At 37.3% G+C, this 16,563-nt stretch overlaps 1 protein-coding gene across 1 annotated transcript in view; it reads left to right on the forward strand.

The window, feature by feature from the left end:
* The window catches only part of LOC122788737 (collagen alpha-1(XIII) chain-like), a 396,594-nt gene that overhangs the window by 373,927 nt on the left and 6,104 nt on the right, over positions 1-16,563 (forward strand). The window contains exon 14 of the mRNA XM_044055630.1: positions 5,694-5,756. Coding sequence (XP_043911565.1) covers positions 5,694-5,756 — 63 coding nt within the window. The remainder of the gene's footprint in view (positions 1-5,693; positions 5,757-16,563) is intronic.

Below are 16,563 nucleotides of genomic sequence, written 5' to 3' on the forward strand. Positions count from 1 at the left end.
TGACCTCATCATGGATTTTTTTGCTTTTCAGACAGTGTAGACTCTAGACTCTCAGATGGTGAATACACTCACAGTACTAGAATTCAGCAGTCCATAAGATAGGCTATGGAAATGCTACCAATATTAGGTTGGTAAAGTTTCACCAGGCATTCTGTTATCTGCAGTAGTACACAGACTACAAAGGCATAATGGTCATATAGCCTGTCATTGTCACATGTTGTTTGTGTGATATTCATTCTTTCTTAACATTTGCTGTATAGTAAATATATTTACAATTGCACGTAGATTGTTGCAGCAAAGTATTTATCTCATAATGGTTGTATTTACAATCTGACAAGTCTGAATGAAAATTATCTTATAAAATCTGTTACAGAGACTACACACAATTTTAAATTCCATTTATTAAGGTTCTATATTACTGCAGTCATGGCATTCAATTTGGTAGAAAATTAATTCTGAGCAAAATAACAAAATTCCATATTCAAAAGTGTAATTAACAGCGATAGAAAATACATCTTGATTTGCAAAAAGTATGATTAGGAATTTTCACCAAATAGAGTTTCATTTGATTTAAACTTAATAAAAATGCAGATTTTATTATACACTATTCATATATCTTAACTCCAGGATCTCTGCAGAATAAACCAAATATAAATACTTTACAAGGACTCTTGAAGATGAATAGTGATTTGATACAAACTTTTCCTTCAGAATTATAAGTCCTATAGTCCTCAGAAGGTGAGTCATCATCTTCTTTCGGCTGTTCCCGTTAGGGGTCACCACAGCAGATCACCTGTTTCCATTTCTTCCTGTCCTCTGCATCTTGCTCTGTCACACCAACCACCTGCATGTCCTCTCTCACCACATCCATAAACCTTATCTTAGGCCTTCCTCTTTTCCTGTTACCTGGTAGCTTCATCCTTAGTATCTTTTTCCCAATATACTCAGCATCCCTCCTCAGCACATGTCCAAACCAGTGCTCAGAAGGTGAGTACTGAAGTGAATTGTACTGACTGAGCCAAAAACACATTATTGTACAACATTAATTGGTAATTATTGGTGCCAGTTTTTTTTTTTTACTTGTTTGTTTATTTTTGTTGTTCTGGTATATATACTAACCTGCAATAGCTATCATGTTATTTTTTGCATTGCTATGTTTTTGCTTATTCCAGTGTTATCTTCAGTGTATCATATATTATTCCATCATGTGTGCTGGCCTAATGGTTAAGGTGTTTGCTTTACAAATACAAGGTGCAGGGGTTGAGTCTCACAAGGGATAATTGGCTAGGCTTACAAGGGCAGTTAGCTTAGTACTAACCTATGAACATGTTGTGATATATTTTAATAATCCTAAATCTACTGGTTTAGAGGCATAAGCTAAGCATTCAAAATGCATATATGTTATTTGCACATATAAAGAATTTTATAGAAGATAATGTTGATTTTGTAACATTGTGTTACACAGAAGGTTTCTTATTTTTATTTGAACAGAAAAAGGTATTTAAGTGTATTCTGAAGCAAAGTAGCAGGGTAAAAAAGGTGGCTGGTTTAAGACTGTAATTGTCTTGCTCTTGTTTACAAGTGACCTTTTAAATGACTTGATAACAGATTTATTTTACTCAATAGCATACATTGGCTGACTTTACATAAGAAAGGTTTTAAACTTTTATGTATAATGCACATCTTTTATTCTTGTGTGACAAACACACACCTTCGTAGAGTAGTCAACATACATGAGCATAAGATGATACAGGGTAAAAAGGTCTGTGACCTACTGAGTCTGCTTGAGCCTAGTGGCCACCCTCCATGCAGTCATTTCTTCTCCACCTCTTCTTCAGCTTACCCTACTCATCTCTGAACTACTGTTTTAACCTGTTGTCTATCAGTGCCTCTAAATGTGTGTTTCAATGTTCCACCACTTTTTCTGTGAAATAATATTTCCTTAAGTGAACTTTGACTCATCCTCCTTTAAGCAGATATTTTCCCCTTCTCCTTAAAATCTTCAGCTCAGAACCATCTGCATGCCTTGTGACAACAGTGTGTGTCCATGTAAAAAAAATGTCCCTTTTAATCTTCTCTGTTCCATTATAGGTTTACTAAGCTATTTAGGTTTTCCAAACATCCCATCAACACCAGTCCTTTCATTTTTAGCAGTGCTCTGCTACATATTCCCTGCTAGGGTAGTCTCTCTTTTCTGTATGGCTGCAATTAGCAGTGCAATACTCAAAATGCAGCCATGTCTGTGTTCTCTGCAGCAAGAGTATGAATCTTAGCATCTACGTATCCCTTTCTGTGCTTGCATCCCAGCATCCCACTAACTTTCACCACTGAATTTTTACATTAATGTGTTATCGCATAACAATGCAAAGAAAAATATAACCCTATTAATGTTTTTCTTCATCGGTCCAGCTCAGAGTGACTACTTGTTAGTGCACACATTTTGCACATATTTCCTTCTTCAAAGTGCCCAGCTTTTCTTATTTTTGCACTAGATCACAATTGCCTACCCTATAAAACACAGCAGTAGCTGGGACTCTGCCCCTCTAGCCAGGACCACTCACCCTGTTAGCCATGGTAGGTTTGGTTGCAGCTATTTCTCACCAACCATGACCACTCACCCTGTAAAGTACCACAGGTTCTACTGAAGCTGTGCCCTCTATCTATGACCATTGTCTACCTCCATCTATGAGCTATACTGTTGTCATCCAGTAATCAGACTGCTCTGTCCATGTCCAGGACAGTATGACATCCAAAACAAATATGTTAAGTAGGATTTGTCCTAGCACTCTGGTACTCTAGTGGCTACATGTTTCCCTTCAGATAGTCCACCACCTTAATGTCCCATGCTGTTCTTATAGTCAGTTAGCCAGTTCTTTAACCTACTCTCCATGTTGGTGCTAGTGCATTATTTTTGATTTTTCTACCAACCTCTTTTGAAGCACTGTGAGAGGTCTCAGTGAAGTTCAGAACCCAGTCACAGTGCTCCCATTGTCTGCCTTTGTGAAGGCCCAGAAACATGACTCAGTCAAGCTTTATTTCTAAGATTCCATATATGCAAATATGTTAATTGCCCATGCCATAGGATTAGCATTTTTGAAGTTCATTCATCCACTTGCTTGGTACACAGACTTTGTCTTGAGCCCTTCCTTTAGACTGCATACAGAATTACAGGTTGATAAGTGTCAGCCTCCTTCCTGGATCTATATGAAAGAAAACTACCAACACCACTGCCAAATTTAGTGATACAAAGCAGTTCCATTGTGTTTGAGCATTCTTTTTGCTAGACTCTTACCATCCAGCTCATCTTTGTCACTTTACTGCCTCCTCTATTTATGAGTTTTGTGTTCACTCTTGGGGTGAGTCAGAGTAACAAGAAATAATGCCACCATAATATGGAGCTGAGGTGTGAGCTAGTAGAAGTAGGGCAAAAGTAGCATGTTTTTGCCCAACAAGCCTAGGTAGTGAAGCCAAAGGGTAGTGGGGGGGGGGGTAAAGCCAATCTTGAATATGTTGTGAGAAGAGAAAAAAGACACTTTACTAGAGATAACCTCTAGGTAAATGTCACCAAAATGATCCAAGGTATAAGCGGTTGCATGAGACAAACTTGGCAGTATAAAAGCATATATGTGGTGCAAGTAAATACCATAGACTAGCCTGTTACCATGACTTAATACAATAAAGTCCTGACTACAGCTCAGGTTACATGAGTTAGGTCAGCGGCCTAGGTGGTGGATGATGCAGTCAGGGAGGATGGTTGTACTGATGCCAATGCATTGTGGAAGTGATGGTTTGTTCAGCCCACTGCTTGCTCCACCTACATGGTATCACTGGGCAGGCACAAATGGGTTAGTGCTTAAAGAAAAAATGCTGAACTACCCTTGCTGGCTGCCTTATTAATAGCCCTTCATACTCAACCCTCTCCCCAGTGATGAGAGTGCAGATGATCAACAGGTAACCAGGGCAAAGCAGAATAATGAAGACTATACTGGTGCCCAGTGCACAAGCAGTCCCCAACATGCAGCATGGATGGTGGACAATGTGTGCATTGAAAAATCCTGGCTCCCAATAAAAAGAAAGAAAGGACAGCAGAAATGCATGTTGCTGAAAGATTTGTGACCAGAAAATGTTAAACAAAGGCGGGGGGTAGTGCATTTTAGCATCTTAGTATACCCTGTATGTCCCATGCAGCAGAGGGTGTTGACAACAAAGGCCCAAATAGAGGTTAGATGTGAATATTCCCATGTTTCTCCCCATACTCTGTATTGCCTCTTCATGCTCTAAAGCCTACAGAAAGGTCTTCACCCACTTCATCCACCAGGGCTAATACTGAGCAAATGTTTCTCTCTCCCCCACACATTCCTCCCTTCATCTCTGGAGAGCCCTACAGTACTCAAGCCACCCCCATGCCAGTAGCACACAGTCTCTGTGTTGCTTCCTCACTCTTCAGTACATGGTTCAGAGAATGCTACTGTGTAGATGATACCTCACGATGCTACATTTGCATGAAATTCCATGACTTCCTTCTTAGTTTTCTCCCAGGTCATTCTCCCATCAGCCCAACTCCTGTCCTCAGCAGGTGAACCGGGCATGGATAGATTAATAATCAGCTTCGGAACAAAAGGAACCAGTGAGAAGCTTTTCAATAAGTAATCAAAGACTTGATTAGTGAGAAACTGAATGTGATCCTAGTGAGGATGAATTTACTACCTCATAACTTTGTACATGACCTTCCATTTACAAAATCTCACAAGTGTAATAAAATATTTCCACTGCTATCCTGATTGCCTCCATGAGGCCCAGTAGGTATTCTTCCTGGGTAACAAGCAAATGTAGCAACTCACAAGTCTTGCAAGGACCTCTAACTTCCATATTACTAGAGTCCTGAATAATCAGAATGGCAATAAGTTATACAAAAGTGTGTTATGGGTGTAGCTCTACCAGAAGTAATGTGTGGAGAATCCTGTAATTCAAACAAACAGTCATGGTGAGCCTTCTCAGATAGCTTGGCTTTCCGAATCCTTCTGTATGCATTGATATTGCCAGCAAATTTAGTGGTTCACATAACTTACACTGCTGTACAGAAATGTAAACACGATCACCATGCATGTTAAAGGCTCACTGTGTGAGATGAAGTACTGAGCTTTAAAAGATCATTCTACCATCAGTTTAATGTATTGTCACATAACTTGTGAATTAAAGGGAGTCTGCCAACGTAATCTGTAATACTTTAACCCTAATCTGTAATATGTAATTTATTAACTACAAGCAAAAAGGCTAAATAGATATTTGACAACCTACAAAGCTTTACTATGATAGACAACACTATTATCATTCCATTGTGGTATGGTGGGGCTTTGATCTACAGACACACATCCCAGCGTTCAGTCAGTGGGGGACACCTTACTTGCAGTCAGTGCCTATGGTGTTCTATTAGAAAGATCTGTCTGTATTCATCATGATGTAAATGGATTGCTGAAAATAAAAAAAAAATCACATTTCTCATATTCACTGCGGCACTTCCAAAATCACTGTAAGCACCAAACAAGCAATCCAAAACTTTGAGTACTTGTCTGTATTTCTGCAACTTGAAAAATTAATACATCTATGCATACATAGTTTCTTTGTGTCTATAAATCTATAGATGTTTTCTCTTTTCTTTGCTTTCTCTTTAACTACTTCTGTTCTGTTCATAGGGGGAAACAGGTGAATCTGGCTTACCAGGAAAACCAGGCCTTCCTGGACCAATAGGCCCAAAGGTAAATTGTGTGTTTAACACAACAGACTAATAGTAATTGAAGATATGCATACTTTGTCTAACACAATGCTACACAGCCTGAAAACAATGATTTAGAAAGTGGCAAGTCAGCAGAGAAAATTAATGTGAATATAGGTTAGCATTGTATTCACTTTAGTTACACTGAATTTTCATTCCTCAGTTACTGAACCAAAAATCGCTGTTACTGCCAGCCATAATTTAAAGTCCATGTTTCTAGTGATAAATTACATCACCGTGCCCCTTCTCCACAGAGTTTTTGAACAAAATCATTTTGCCTGTTTAATTAGGAATGTCGGTAGTTACCATGCCTTTAGCAGAAGCCCTTGATGTTTAGGCTTGTAACAGTTTAATTCACTCAATATTTTTTCATTGCCTGTACCATCTATAAAGTACAGTTGCAAAAGTCCTACTTACCTGTAACGGTAGATTTTTAAATTTCACTCTGCCTCAGTGACAGGTAGGTTCTGTGCCTGCACAAACTGAACTGGCAACTTTCCAGAGCTCATAATCCTCTCCTCACGGATTGTGATATGGGATTGACAAAGCCCATCCCATCAGGGGAAGCCTAACCACTTTCACAGAAAGTCAGTTCTTCAGGCTTTTAGTGACAAGTAAGAACTAAGGAACAGAAGCTAGAATTGCCTGAAACCAACCAATTTCCACCCACAAATAACCAAAGCTGACCAACAACACAAGGTTGGAAACTATTGCACTATAAACAAAGGGGATGGTGGGTGCTGCTACTGAGCAGTGGGAAATTGGGACATCTATTGTTATAGGCAAGTAGTTAAGCAACTGTACTATGTTCATCATTCATACTGCCTCAGTGGCATATGGGTAGATTCCCATAGCTTACCCTACCAAGCAGGAAGAAGGCTAATGATCCAGGAGCCCCCTTGCAAAGCCTGCTTTGGAACCCAAGAAATAATCTGGTTTGTTGTAATTTGTAAAGGTCTGAACAGAGGATCAGTTTGCTGCCTCTAGAGTGCTTCTAGAGTCGACTTCTTTCCAATATGGTACTGAAGAGGGTATGACTCTGATGTAGTGTGCCTTAACCTTGCCTAGAATTGATTTACCACAGTGGCAGTAACAAAAAATAATAGCAGAGGACAACCAACGAGCTATCATTTGCTTAGAGACAGGTTGTCCCACCTTAGCCATAGAAGAGGAAATAACTGTTAAGCTTTCTTGAAGGGTGTCGTTCTGTCAAGATAGTACCTGAGCTGCCTGTGTACATCCAAGGTATGCAGAAACATCTCTCCCTTATTTTTAGCTTCCGAAAAAAACTGGGAAATCGATGGCTTGGTTCAGGTAAATTCAGATGCACCTTTTGGCAAGAAAGAACTACTAGTGAGTAAAACAACCTTATTCTTGTGGAAATTCAGATAAGGCTGACCCACCATAAAAGCTTGCAGCTGATAGACTCACCTTGCAGGTGTCAATGCAATAAGCAAAACATTTTTCAAAGTGATGAACCTTGAATCAGCCTGAGCATACCTAGTAGCACAGAGGTCTTAGCCTCAGTACAGCCACAAGATGATATGCTCCTCAGACTGCATATCATGGCTGAACAATTACACTAACCCTGTACTTAACGTGACAAATACTCAGTGACAAATGAGTTAACCCTGTACTTAACGTGACAAATACTCAGTGACAAATGAGTTCGCTGCTGTTTAGTATTATGCACTTGCCCGTTCACTTCATTCAATAGCCAACAAAAGGAGCAAGGGAAGGTTCTTCCAGGCCTGTGAACTTATTTAATTACAGACCTCACGCCTGGAAGTAAACGCACAGCAGGTTGTTGTGTCTTTCGGATTTTCCCGGTTAGGGGTCGCCACAGCGGAACTCCGGTCCACTAATGATTGGCAGTAGATTTTTACATGCCGAGTTGCCAGTCCTGACGCACAACCTTCAACGAAGGTATGCCCATTCATGCATGTCTCCACACACAGAAGACGCTCTAGCTGAGAATCGAACAGGACAACGTCTTACTGTGAGGCGACAACACTACCACAGCACCACCACCACCGCAGTAACTTTCCCATTTAAATATAAGCTCAAACAGATGCTCTGAGCTACAGTATATCTGCTTGGGCTTTTTGTAGTTCAAACAACTGATTAAGTGATTTTCTTAGATGCGCTTCTCCTGGACTGGGTATAGTTTTCCCCATGCTATTTTATGGTATCTGTTTTATGGTGCTTTTACTGTGTTGCTTGCTTGCTTTCTCTCTCTCTCTCTCTCTCTCTCTCTCTCTCTGTCCCCATTTCCTAATGTAATTGCAGACATATGAACAAGTATGCATCTATTAAAAGGTTTTGAAGAAAATTATTTTTGCCAGTTTAGATAGGAATGTTGCGAGTTGCCATGAAATTAGCAGAGTCCATTTATGTTTAGGCATGTGACAGAGTAATTCATTCATTAACCTGAGGCAGATTGAAGCACTGAACAGTGTGTTTAGGATTTTAGAACAGACATTACCTTGTTTAGTCATAACTATCTATATAAAGTGCAGAATTAAGACAAAGAAGGGATTTTAAGAGATTGCTGAGAAATTTTGCAAGAAAGGGAAGTCCATGTGTCCAAGTCCATGAGTATATATTGATAAGCTAGCCTTTTCAGTAAAGAGATTATGTCTCAAAAGGAAGAATTCATGAATACTCATGAACAAAGAAACTACATACATCAATGTCATAACACAGAGTGCAGCTACCCTTACTAGGCTTCACTTTACTTACAACCTTAGAAAGAGACATCACTCTTTACTAAAAATACAGTGAACTACTGTGTGACTTTTTCTATTAAAAATGGTCCAGCACATTCCTGACACTTGTCATTGTACCTATTTTTGGGACAGAGGGAAAGGCATGGAGCCGTAATCAGTAGTACCATTTACTGTAACATAGACCTATCGTGCAACACATACTTTAGGCCTATTAATTTATATTTCTGCTTTTGGCATTTTCTAACCCTATTGTATGTGTTATATATTTCTTACTACTACTTTTTAAAAGAACAATCAGTGCAGAACATCAGCATTATACAATTTATGTTTATTCATTGTTACTTCTCTAACTCTTCATGAATGTCCCTAAGCTGTCTTGCTAAGTAAAGCCTCTACTTTACATTTTGATATTAGAACTGTTTTGATGAATGTGTACTGTTAGAACTTGTATCGTGTTTCTGGTCAGGGTCATGGCTCAAAAGGGTCTTGCACCAGTCTACCTACTTGGCTAACAAACAACTACTACTCTTCCCTCATTAGGCCAATCATAGAGTACAATGCCCCATTTGGCATGTACGTTACTAGACACATGCAATAGCTGGAAAAGCCACAAAAGTACTTCACACATGTCCTACTTGGGCAAACTCAAAAAACTGCAGTTATTCTCTGTCTCATATCGTCTACTAAGATGCGATCTCTGCTTGACTTACAAAGCCATGTCTGACCCAGCTCTATTAGAAATGCTACATCTAAAGAAATCACAATCCCTCCGCACCACATGCTCCAGAGACCTCAACTTCATTACCACAATCAACAGAACATGCTGGAGGGACAGGTTCATAACCCAGAGACTGCCCATGCTCTGGAATAGACTTCCCGTACATGTCAAGCAGAGCACTTCACTGGCCTTCTTCAAGGTGAAATCTTGATGAGTGGATAGGAAATAGAAAGTTCACCCTGGGAATCACTCCAGTGGCTCTACTTGATAGAGGCCCTGAGAACTAAAGTCGGGCAGCACAATTCCAGGGCACTTCTGTGGGCTAGGCTTCTAAAGGCTCCAGGGCAATTAGCCTAGTACACACCTATGAACCTATGAATAAGTCAGCATGCTTGAGACAAATTGTGTGTGCTTTCTGGGTCACAGCGGAGGTGGTGCAAGGCCCAACCACTCACAAAGGCAAATGGCAGTTGTTGTGCACTAATGGAGTGATAAAGCCCCACAGAAATTACACAAAGGATTCAACACAAGGTACAGACAAAACAGTGAATGCCAGCCTCACAATAGGCAAGTGTAAGATGAAAATGTGAGGAACCTGGAGCCTGTTGGACTCTACATGGAGAACTGTCTGCCAGATTACAATGCACCACGTACTATAAAGACCACATATAGCCTAGAGATGGTTTCTGAAGCCAGTATGGAGGCCTTGGTAGCATTATGTAGCATTGGCCAAGTCTTGTGTAATAAAACCCAGTAACTGGGGACTTGCAGTTCTACACAAATCTTATAAAAGGAAGCAGAGTAACTGTGAAAGTAGAGAGACTTACTGGATATATCTATGAAAAGATAAGTGAGAAGACAGAGGCTAGAGATGGGTGAAATGTTACCCAAGCATTTATTGCCTAATATTGTAGATGAGACTGAAATGGCTTAGAGGTAATATAACTGAAATGAGGAGAAAGAGAAGAAAATCTGTTAGCGCGTAGCATTCACAACATGAACTAAGAATTTATGGGGTATGCTGCCGAGTACAAGAAGCAAGGTAGTACTACAAATGGAGTAGGCTCATAGCACAGCATATCACCGAATGAGGGGTTTACTGTGTGTGCTCCAGACAGACTTGCTCAGTACACACGTCCTCACTGCCATTCACTTATTTTGGAAAGTGTTATAACTTTCTGTAATACGGTTTTTGTAACTTTAACCATCCCTACCAGAAACCTGATCTTAACCTGAAAAACTCCCACCCAATACCTAACCCTAATGTCCCCATTCCTCACTAAACCTAAAATCCCTTCCCCTCCCCCTCCCTAACCCTGAAGTCCACACTGTACTCACTGTTCCCTTCCCTAAACCTAACAGCACCCTCCCTGCTCCCCCTCCCCACTTACCCATTCTGCAGTCAGCACTTTCTTCTGTCCATCTCCTAGGATGCAAGAAGATGGTGTGTCAGTTGTGTGGCTGAATTAACATTCAGGTTTGATAGTGAGCAAATGGTCTGAAGAGGTAACAGCCGTTCAAGTCTCTGGCAGCAAGTTACTGGAATTGGAGCAGCTGTAATGATTCCCATAATGACCACAAACAAATGGAGATTCACAAACGGGAAATGATTGCAGAAAAATAAAGGTAATTTCATATGTGGAGGAACAACAGTTATTATACACTATGGCTACAACTAAGCCTGGGCAGGAAAGCACCCTTGTTAGGGCCATATTGTTGCACTCTTACTAGGGTAATCCTCTAGTACATGTGATTATAACAACACAAGTAGGCAAATAAATCTTTGTCTATGCTGCAGTTCTTTGTTAATTCAAAGCAGAAATAAAAATTAGTGAGTCGTTGGATAACATCAGAGCAGGCATAATGCAATGAAAATCTGATATCTCATTATGGAAAAAACAGTACTTCTCACATTATAAATACTGTGCTATCTTCTCTCGAACCAATAGAGGAAACACAGTATTATGCGACCACAAGAACGTTTATTGAAGCAAGTAACATAGATAAAGTAATACAAATCCGTATGAGTTAAGCGCTTTCACCTACAATAGATAGAACAGGAATTACAACTAAACAATAACTGTGGTAGCAAAGATGATGTGGAAACAAGAAGTCTAAATAATACACAAAATACATATATGAATGGTGAGTTTAAGATTTATAATTTCACCAATTTCAAGGTTGAAGACGTTCATTACAAATTGTTATCTAGGGGTATGAAATTCATACCTACCCCAAGTTACGGGTTAGTTGACCATTTAATAGAAACTAAACTATTTACACGTAAACTGAATTTATCTATTATGTTTCAGAATCAAACTAAAAACATATATAGTTCAGGGGTGGGGAAGACAGATTGTTAAAACCTAAAAACACTTTTGTTCCACATATGAATCAGGTGGTTGAGCTTTTTGAAAAACAGGTATCAAGAGACCTATACAAATTGGCTAATACAGTGAAAAATACTAAATTTAGGGATAATCTTTCTAAAGAAGAGAGAATTGAGTTACATAAACTAAGGATAAACAACAATATACGCATTATGAAGCCTGACAAGGGGGGTGGGATGGTTATTTATGATCAAATGGAATATATGTCTAAAATACACTCCATCCTCACTGAAACAGGCAATTATACTACGATATCTTTGAATGAAATCAATATTGCCTATCAGAGGATTAGTTCTTATTTAGAAGAATTTTGGATAGACAATCGAGTATAACTATTTAAAAGTACCATATCCTAAAATGGCGAAATTAATAGGCATCCCTAAGATACATAAGGATGCAGCCAACCCTCCATTTAGACCCATAGTGTCAGGTACTAAGGCTAAAACATTTCCCTTAGGAAAACTTGTGGATGTATGGTTGAAAGATATTTATAAAGGTATACAGCATCTGTTAAAAGATTCCTGGGACTTTCTTAGAACATTCCCCACAAGTACTGACACAAACAATCCTATAGATGTAATCTGTCTACCCAGTGCTCAAGGGTTACACATGTTTTGTGAAAGTATTAGAAAACACACCTCGTTTGAATGGGACAAAATTTGTCTCATTATGGATTGTATGTCTCTAGTATTGGAAAATAATTATATAGCATTTGAAGGAGAATTTTTTAAACAATGCAAGGGGGTGGCAATGGGCTCAGCCAGTGCCCCCATTTATGCGAACCTTGTTATGTTATATTGGGAGGAAGAAGTATTATTTAAGAGTGAATATTATACGTGCATCTCCCACTACACGAGATTCTTGGATGACATTTACATCCTTTGGAAAGGAAGTATGGAGGATCTTAAAGAATTTATGTCATTCATTAACAAGAGTAGTGATTTTCTGAAATTCACCTATGAAATAAGTAAGTCAGGTTTACCGTATTTGGATACTATTGTTACTAATGATGTAAAAGGTTTTAAATCTAACATTTATAGAAAGAATACCTTCTCTAATGATTATCTGCAATATGACAGTAACCATCCCAGGAAAATGTTACGTAACATTTTTAAAGGTCAGCTCATTAGAGCTTCTAGAATGACATCTAGGTTTGAGGATATGATGTTAGAAATGGAACATATTACAAAAATGTTTAAGGAGAGGAAATACAACAATTCAATGTTACAGGAAGTCAAACAGTATGTGACATCTCAGAGGGAAACTAAATACCACCCAATATTTGGAGTCAGTGTGCCAATGGACAAAGAGACTGAAACTATCACTATAAATAAATATAAAATGGCTTTCATTTTGCCATATACACCATATGTTAACATAGTGAAGGAGATTTTGTTTAAGCATTGGAATATATTTTTGGTAAATCCCGATTTAACAAGATTATTGGGGGAGAAACCTCTCATTGTGTATAGGATGTCACATAATTTAAAAAGAATTTTAGAATCAGGGAATATAACAAAATTTAAGAATGATGGAAAAGAATTAGTAGTATCCACTAAAAAATGTGGTAACTGCAACCAATGCAGATTTATCATGTGTCAAACAGAAATTACTTTAAGCAACAGCAATAAGACAATAATTAGAAGTGTGAAGGGGAATTGTAATACAAAGAATGTGATTTATATGGCTAAATGTGACATGTGTACTGCGTACTATGTTGGGAAAACTGAGAGGGCCTTCAAAAAAAGAATGTATGATCACTCGTATTGTATTAAAAAGAAGGATGGCAATAACGCTTTGTACAGGCACATAGAGAGACATGGAGACCAACATAGATTTAAATTTACTATTATAGATCACATTAAATCGGATACTATGGGGGGTAACATGAAGGAACTTTTAAGTTATAAAAAATTTGGTGGCAATTGTACACCGACGCAGCCACATATCCGGGATTAAATGACACCATAGCCATCAAACCCTTGTTATTCAATAAATAAATAACAAACATACATATATAAAAAATAGTTCAAATACAAATAAATAATAAAAAGTTCACATTTTTTAAATTACGTCTCGTTTCATTAAATATACGGTTATGAACAAATTTGGCTTTTATAGTAATAAGATTTTTTAAAATTTTTGATATTAAGATTAATTTTAGATTACACATTAAGTAGTTAAGACATTTGGATACTAAATTTATATTTATACTTAAGTTATTAATATTTATTTAAGTTATAATTGTACATAATAATTCAGTATTATCAATTCAACAAAATATAGAAATATGTATCAATATTGTTTAGTATTGGATATTTTAACAAGGTAGATATTATATTAATATTTATATTAATATTGTTTTGGAAGCAATATGTATATAAAGTATTCATTAATTCAACAGCTATTGAAATTATGATCAGTTTGCACATATACACCCATCGCTTACACAATATAGCACATTAAAAGTAGAGTATTATTATTTTTAAAATATGTTTAAATATTATTTTTTAAAATATGTTTAAATATTACTGTTAATGGAATAAATAGTTTTATATTCAACAATTAGTGTTTAGAACTCAGTTCTTTTTAAAATCATTACAAATTTTAGTAGTATTAATGTTATGTTTCACCTAATTAGTTATCATTATAAGGTTACATTTTATTCAAAAAATTTATAAAACAGGACTTTTAGTTATATGGAATGATAATATAAGGAAAATGACACACTTGAGAAGGATATACATTGAGAAGGATGCTTGAAAATAATAGAGTTTACAACTGTATTATATGAATGTATTTTTGAACAGATGGTTAATATTAAATGTAGCGAGCAGTTATAGGAGGATGTTTTAGCAGGTTGGTTAATTCAGTTTTAGTTAATATGTTAATAATTAAATATCATTATTTTAGTCTATGGCACTTTAAATGTAAAAGGCTCTGTGGATTAAATTTGCGCCAAAAAGGTTATTTAAAATGGCGCACGGACTGTTTATATGAGTTCTGAAGAAGCCTAAGTATTGTAGGTGAAAGTGCTTAACTCATACGGATTTGTATTACTTTATCTATGTTACTTGCTTCAATAAACGTTCTTGTGGTCACATAATACTGTGTTTCCTCTATTGGTTCGAGAGAAGATTGCACAGTATTTATAATTTTCAAGTAGTTCTTCCTCACAACTTTGGTTGTTCAGTACTTCTCACATTGTAAAATATTCTGCTATGGGATCAGCACTGAAGGATTAAATTTATCCTGATAATGTATTTATTTTTTAAGTGGCTTGTTTTGCAGTAAAAGGAAAACACTATAACTGGCTACTACAAAAGAACAGAAAACTGTGAAAGATGTTGCAAGAACACAGTTTTAAAAAACTTATTTGACTGGGGAAGGATATTTGATAATTAAGCCGTCTACCTCAAGCGAGTTGAAACTGGAGCAGGGAGTTGTACAATGTTATTTATTTACTAAGCAGCATTTAATCATTCATCTATTTATCTGCATTTGCTACACAGGAAAGCACCTTGTAAGTAGAAGTCCATGAAGAAAATCTCCATGTAATACAATGACCGATTTAAAATAAGCTTCATATAATTAGTTTTTCAATAATAATACTGATCTGACAATCAGAAGTACAAAAAGAATGAAAAAACAAAAAACTCATATGTACACAGACTGTAAGCATATTCAGTATTATTTTACTTTATGTTATATTTGTTTACCGGGAAAGTCCGACTGGACACAGGTCCTTTTACAGCAGAGGCACAGGGAGAAAAGCTCCACATGTACTTAATAAAATCATAGAACAATGCACAAAAATAAAATGTCAAAATAGCAAAAAAAAATACAGAGGAATATCGTAATACAAAAAAAATTGCAGTTTGTAAAAAATAATATAAGAGAATACAATGCTGTACAGAGTGAGACTATAATTACACACATATACACACAGTCTGACATGCACATGGCAGGCGTACACTCACACACACACACACACACACACACACACACACACACACACACACACACACACACACAGCACAGAATGTACTTGGGAGAGTCAATCAGTATCAGGCAAATAATAGTAGAAGTACTGAAAGGAAAGGTAGCAAACAGTAAAGGGTTGTATGGCTAGCCATTTGGGAAGGTACAGTAACATAAATAGGAGTCAAGATAGTACAGGTTTAGTTTTGACCTAAAATCATGAAAGTTGCCGAGTTGTCTGTAAGCTGGAGAAGGTGAATGCCAAAGTTTGTATTTTCAGTAGACGACATCAGCTCAAGAGATTTGTTTAATAGGAAAGTCCAACAAGACAACCAATAACCACTTTTCTGTGAAGGACGGGGAAGAAAAGCTCCACTAAAAGATAACCTACACATAAATACAACAAGCAAGAAGAAGTTGTAACAGTAACAAAATAAGTTATACATAAGAACATCAGATCAGTTGTGTATGAAATACAAGACCATATCAAAACACACTGAAAAGTGTTTATTCTTCTAAGGAGATATTTACAGGCAGAGCAAAAGGTTTAAAACTTCAATAGGCCAAGTCATGTAAAAAGGTAAATATTACAATCCTCTCTATGAAGATTACAGTGGAGAGAAATTGATAAGGAAAGAAAAAGACCAGTGGAGTTGAGAGAAGTGGCTAATTTTATGGAGATGAAATCAGTAACCATTTGAAATCTTGGGACCTGCTAGAATGAGTCCCAAAATACAGAAACTGAATGGTCGGAAGATCAAATTTACATATACCAAGTCCGAGATGACATTTCTTGGAATATTCCCTTTTCTATGAGGTATAGTGATCTCAGAGTTGGTATATGCAAGTTCAGAGGATGAGGGATAGGGATTGCCACACTGTTAAAAGAAGTTTTAAGGAAAAGAGTATTTTTCTCAATTTGATCTTCTTTACCAGGTTATTGGAAAAATATAAAAAATGGGAATTTGCCCT

Source organism: Protopterus annectens, chromosome 14.part0, assembly GCF_019279795.1.
Source record: "Protopterus annectens isolate FY-2018-M chromosome 14.part0, PAN1.0, whole genome shotgun sequence".
NCBI classification, from domain to species: domain Eukaryota; kingdom Metazoa; phylum Chordata; order Ceratodontiformes; family Protopteridae; genus Protopterus; species Protopterus annectens.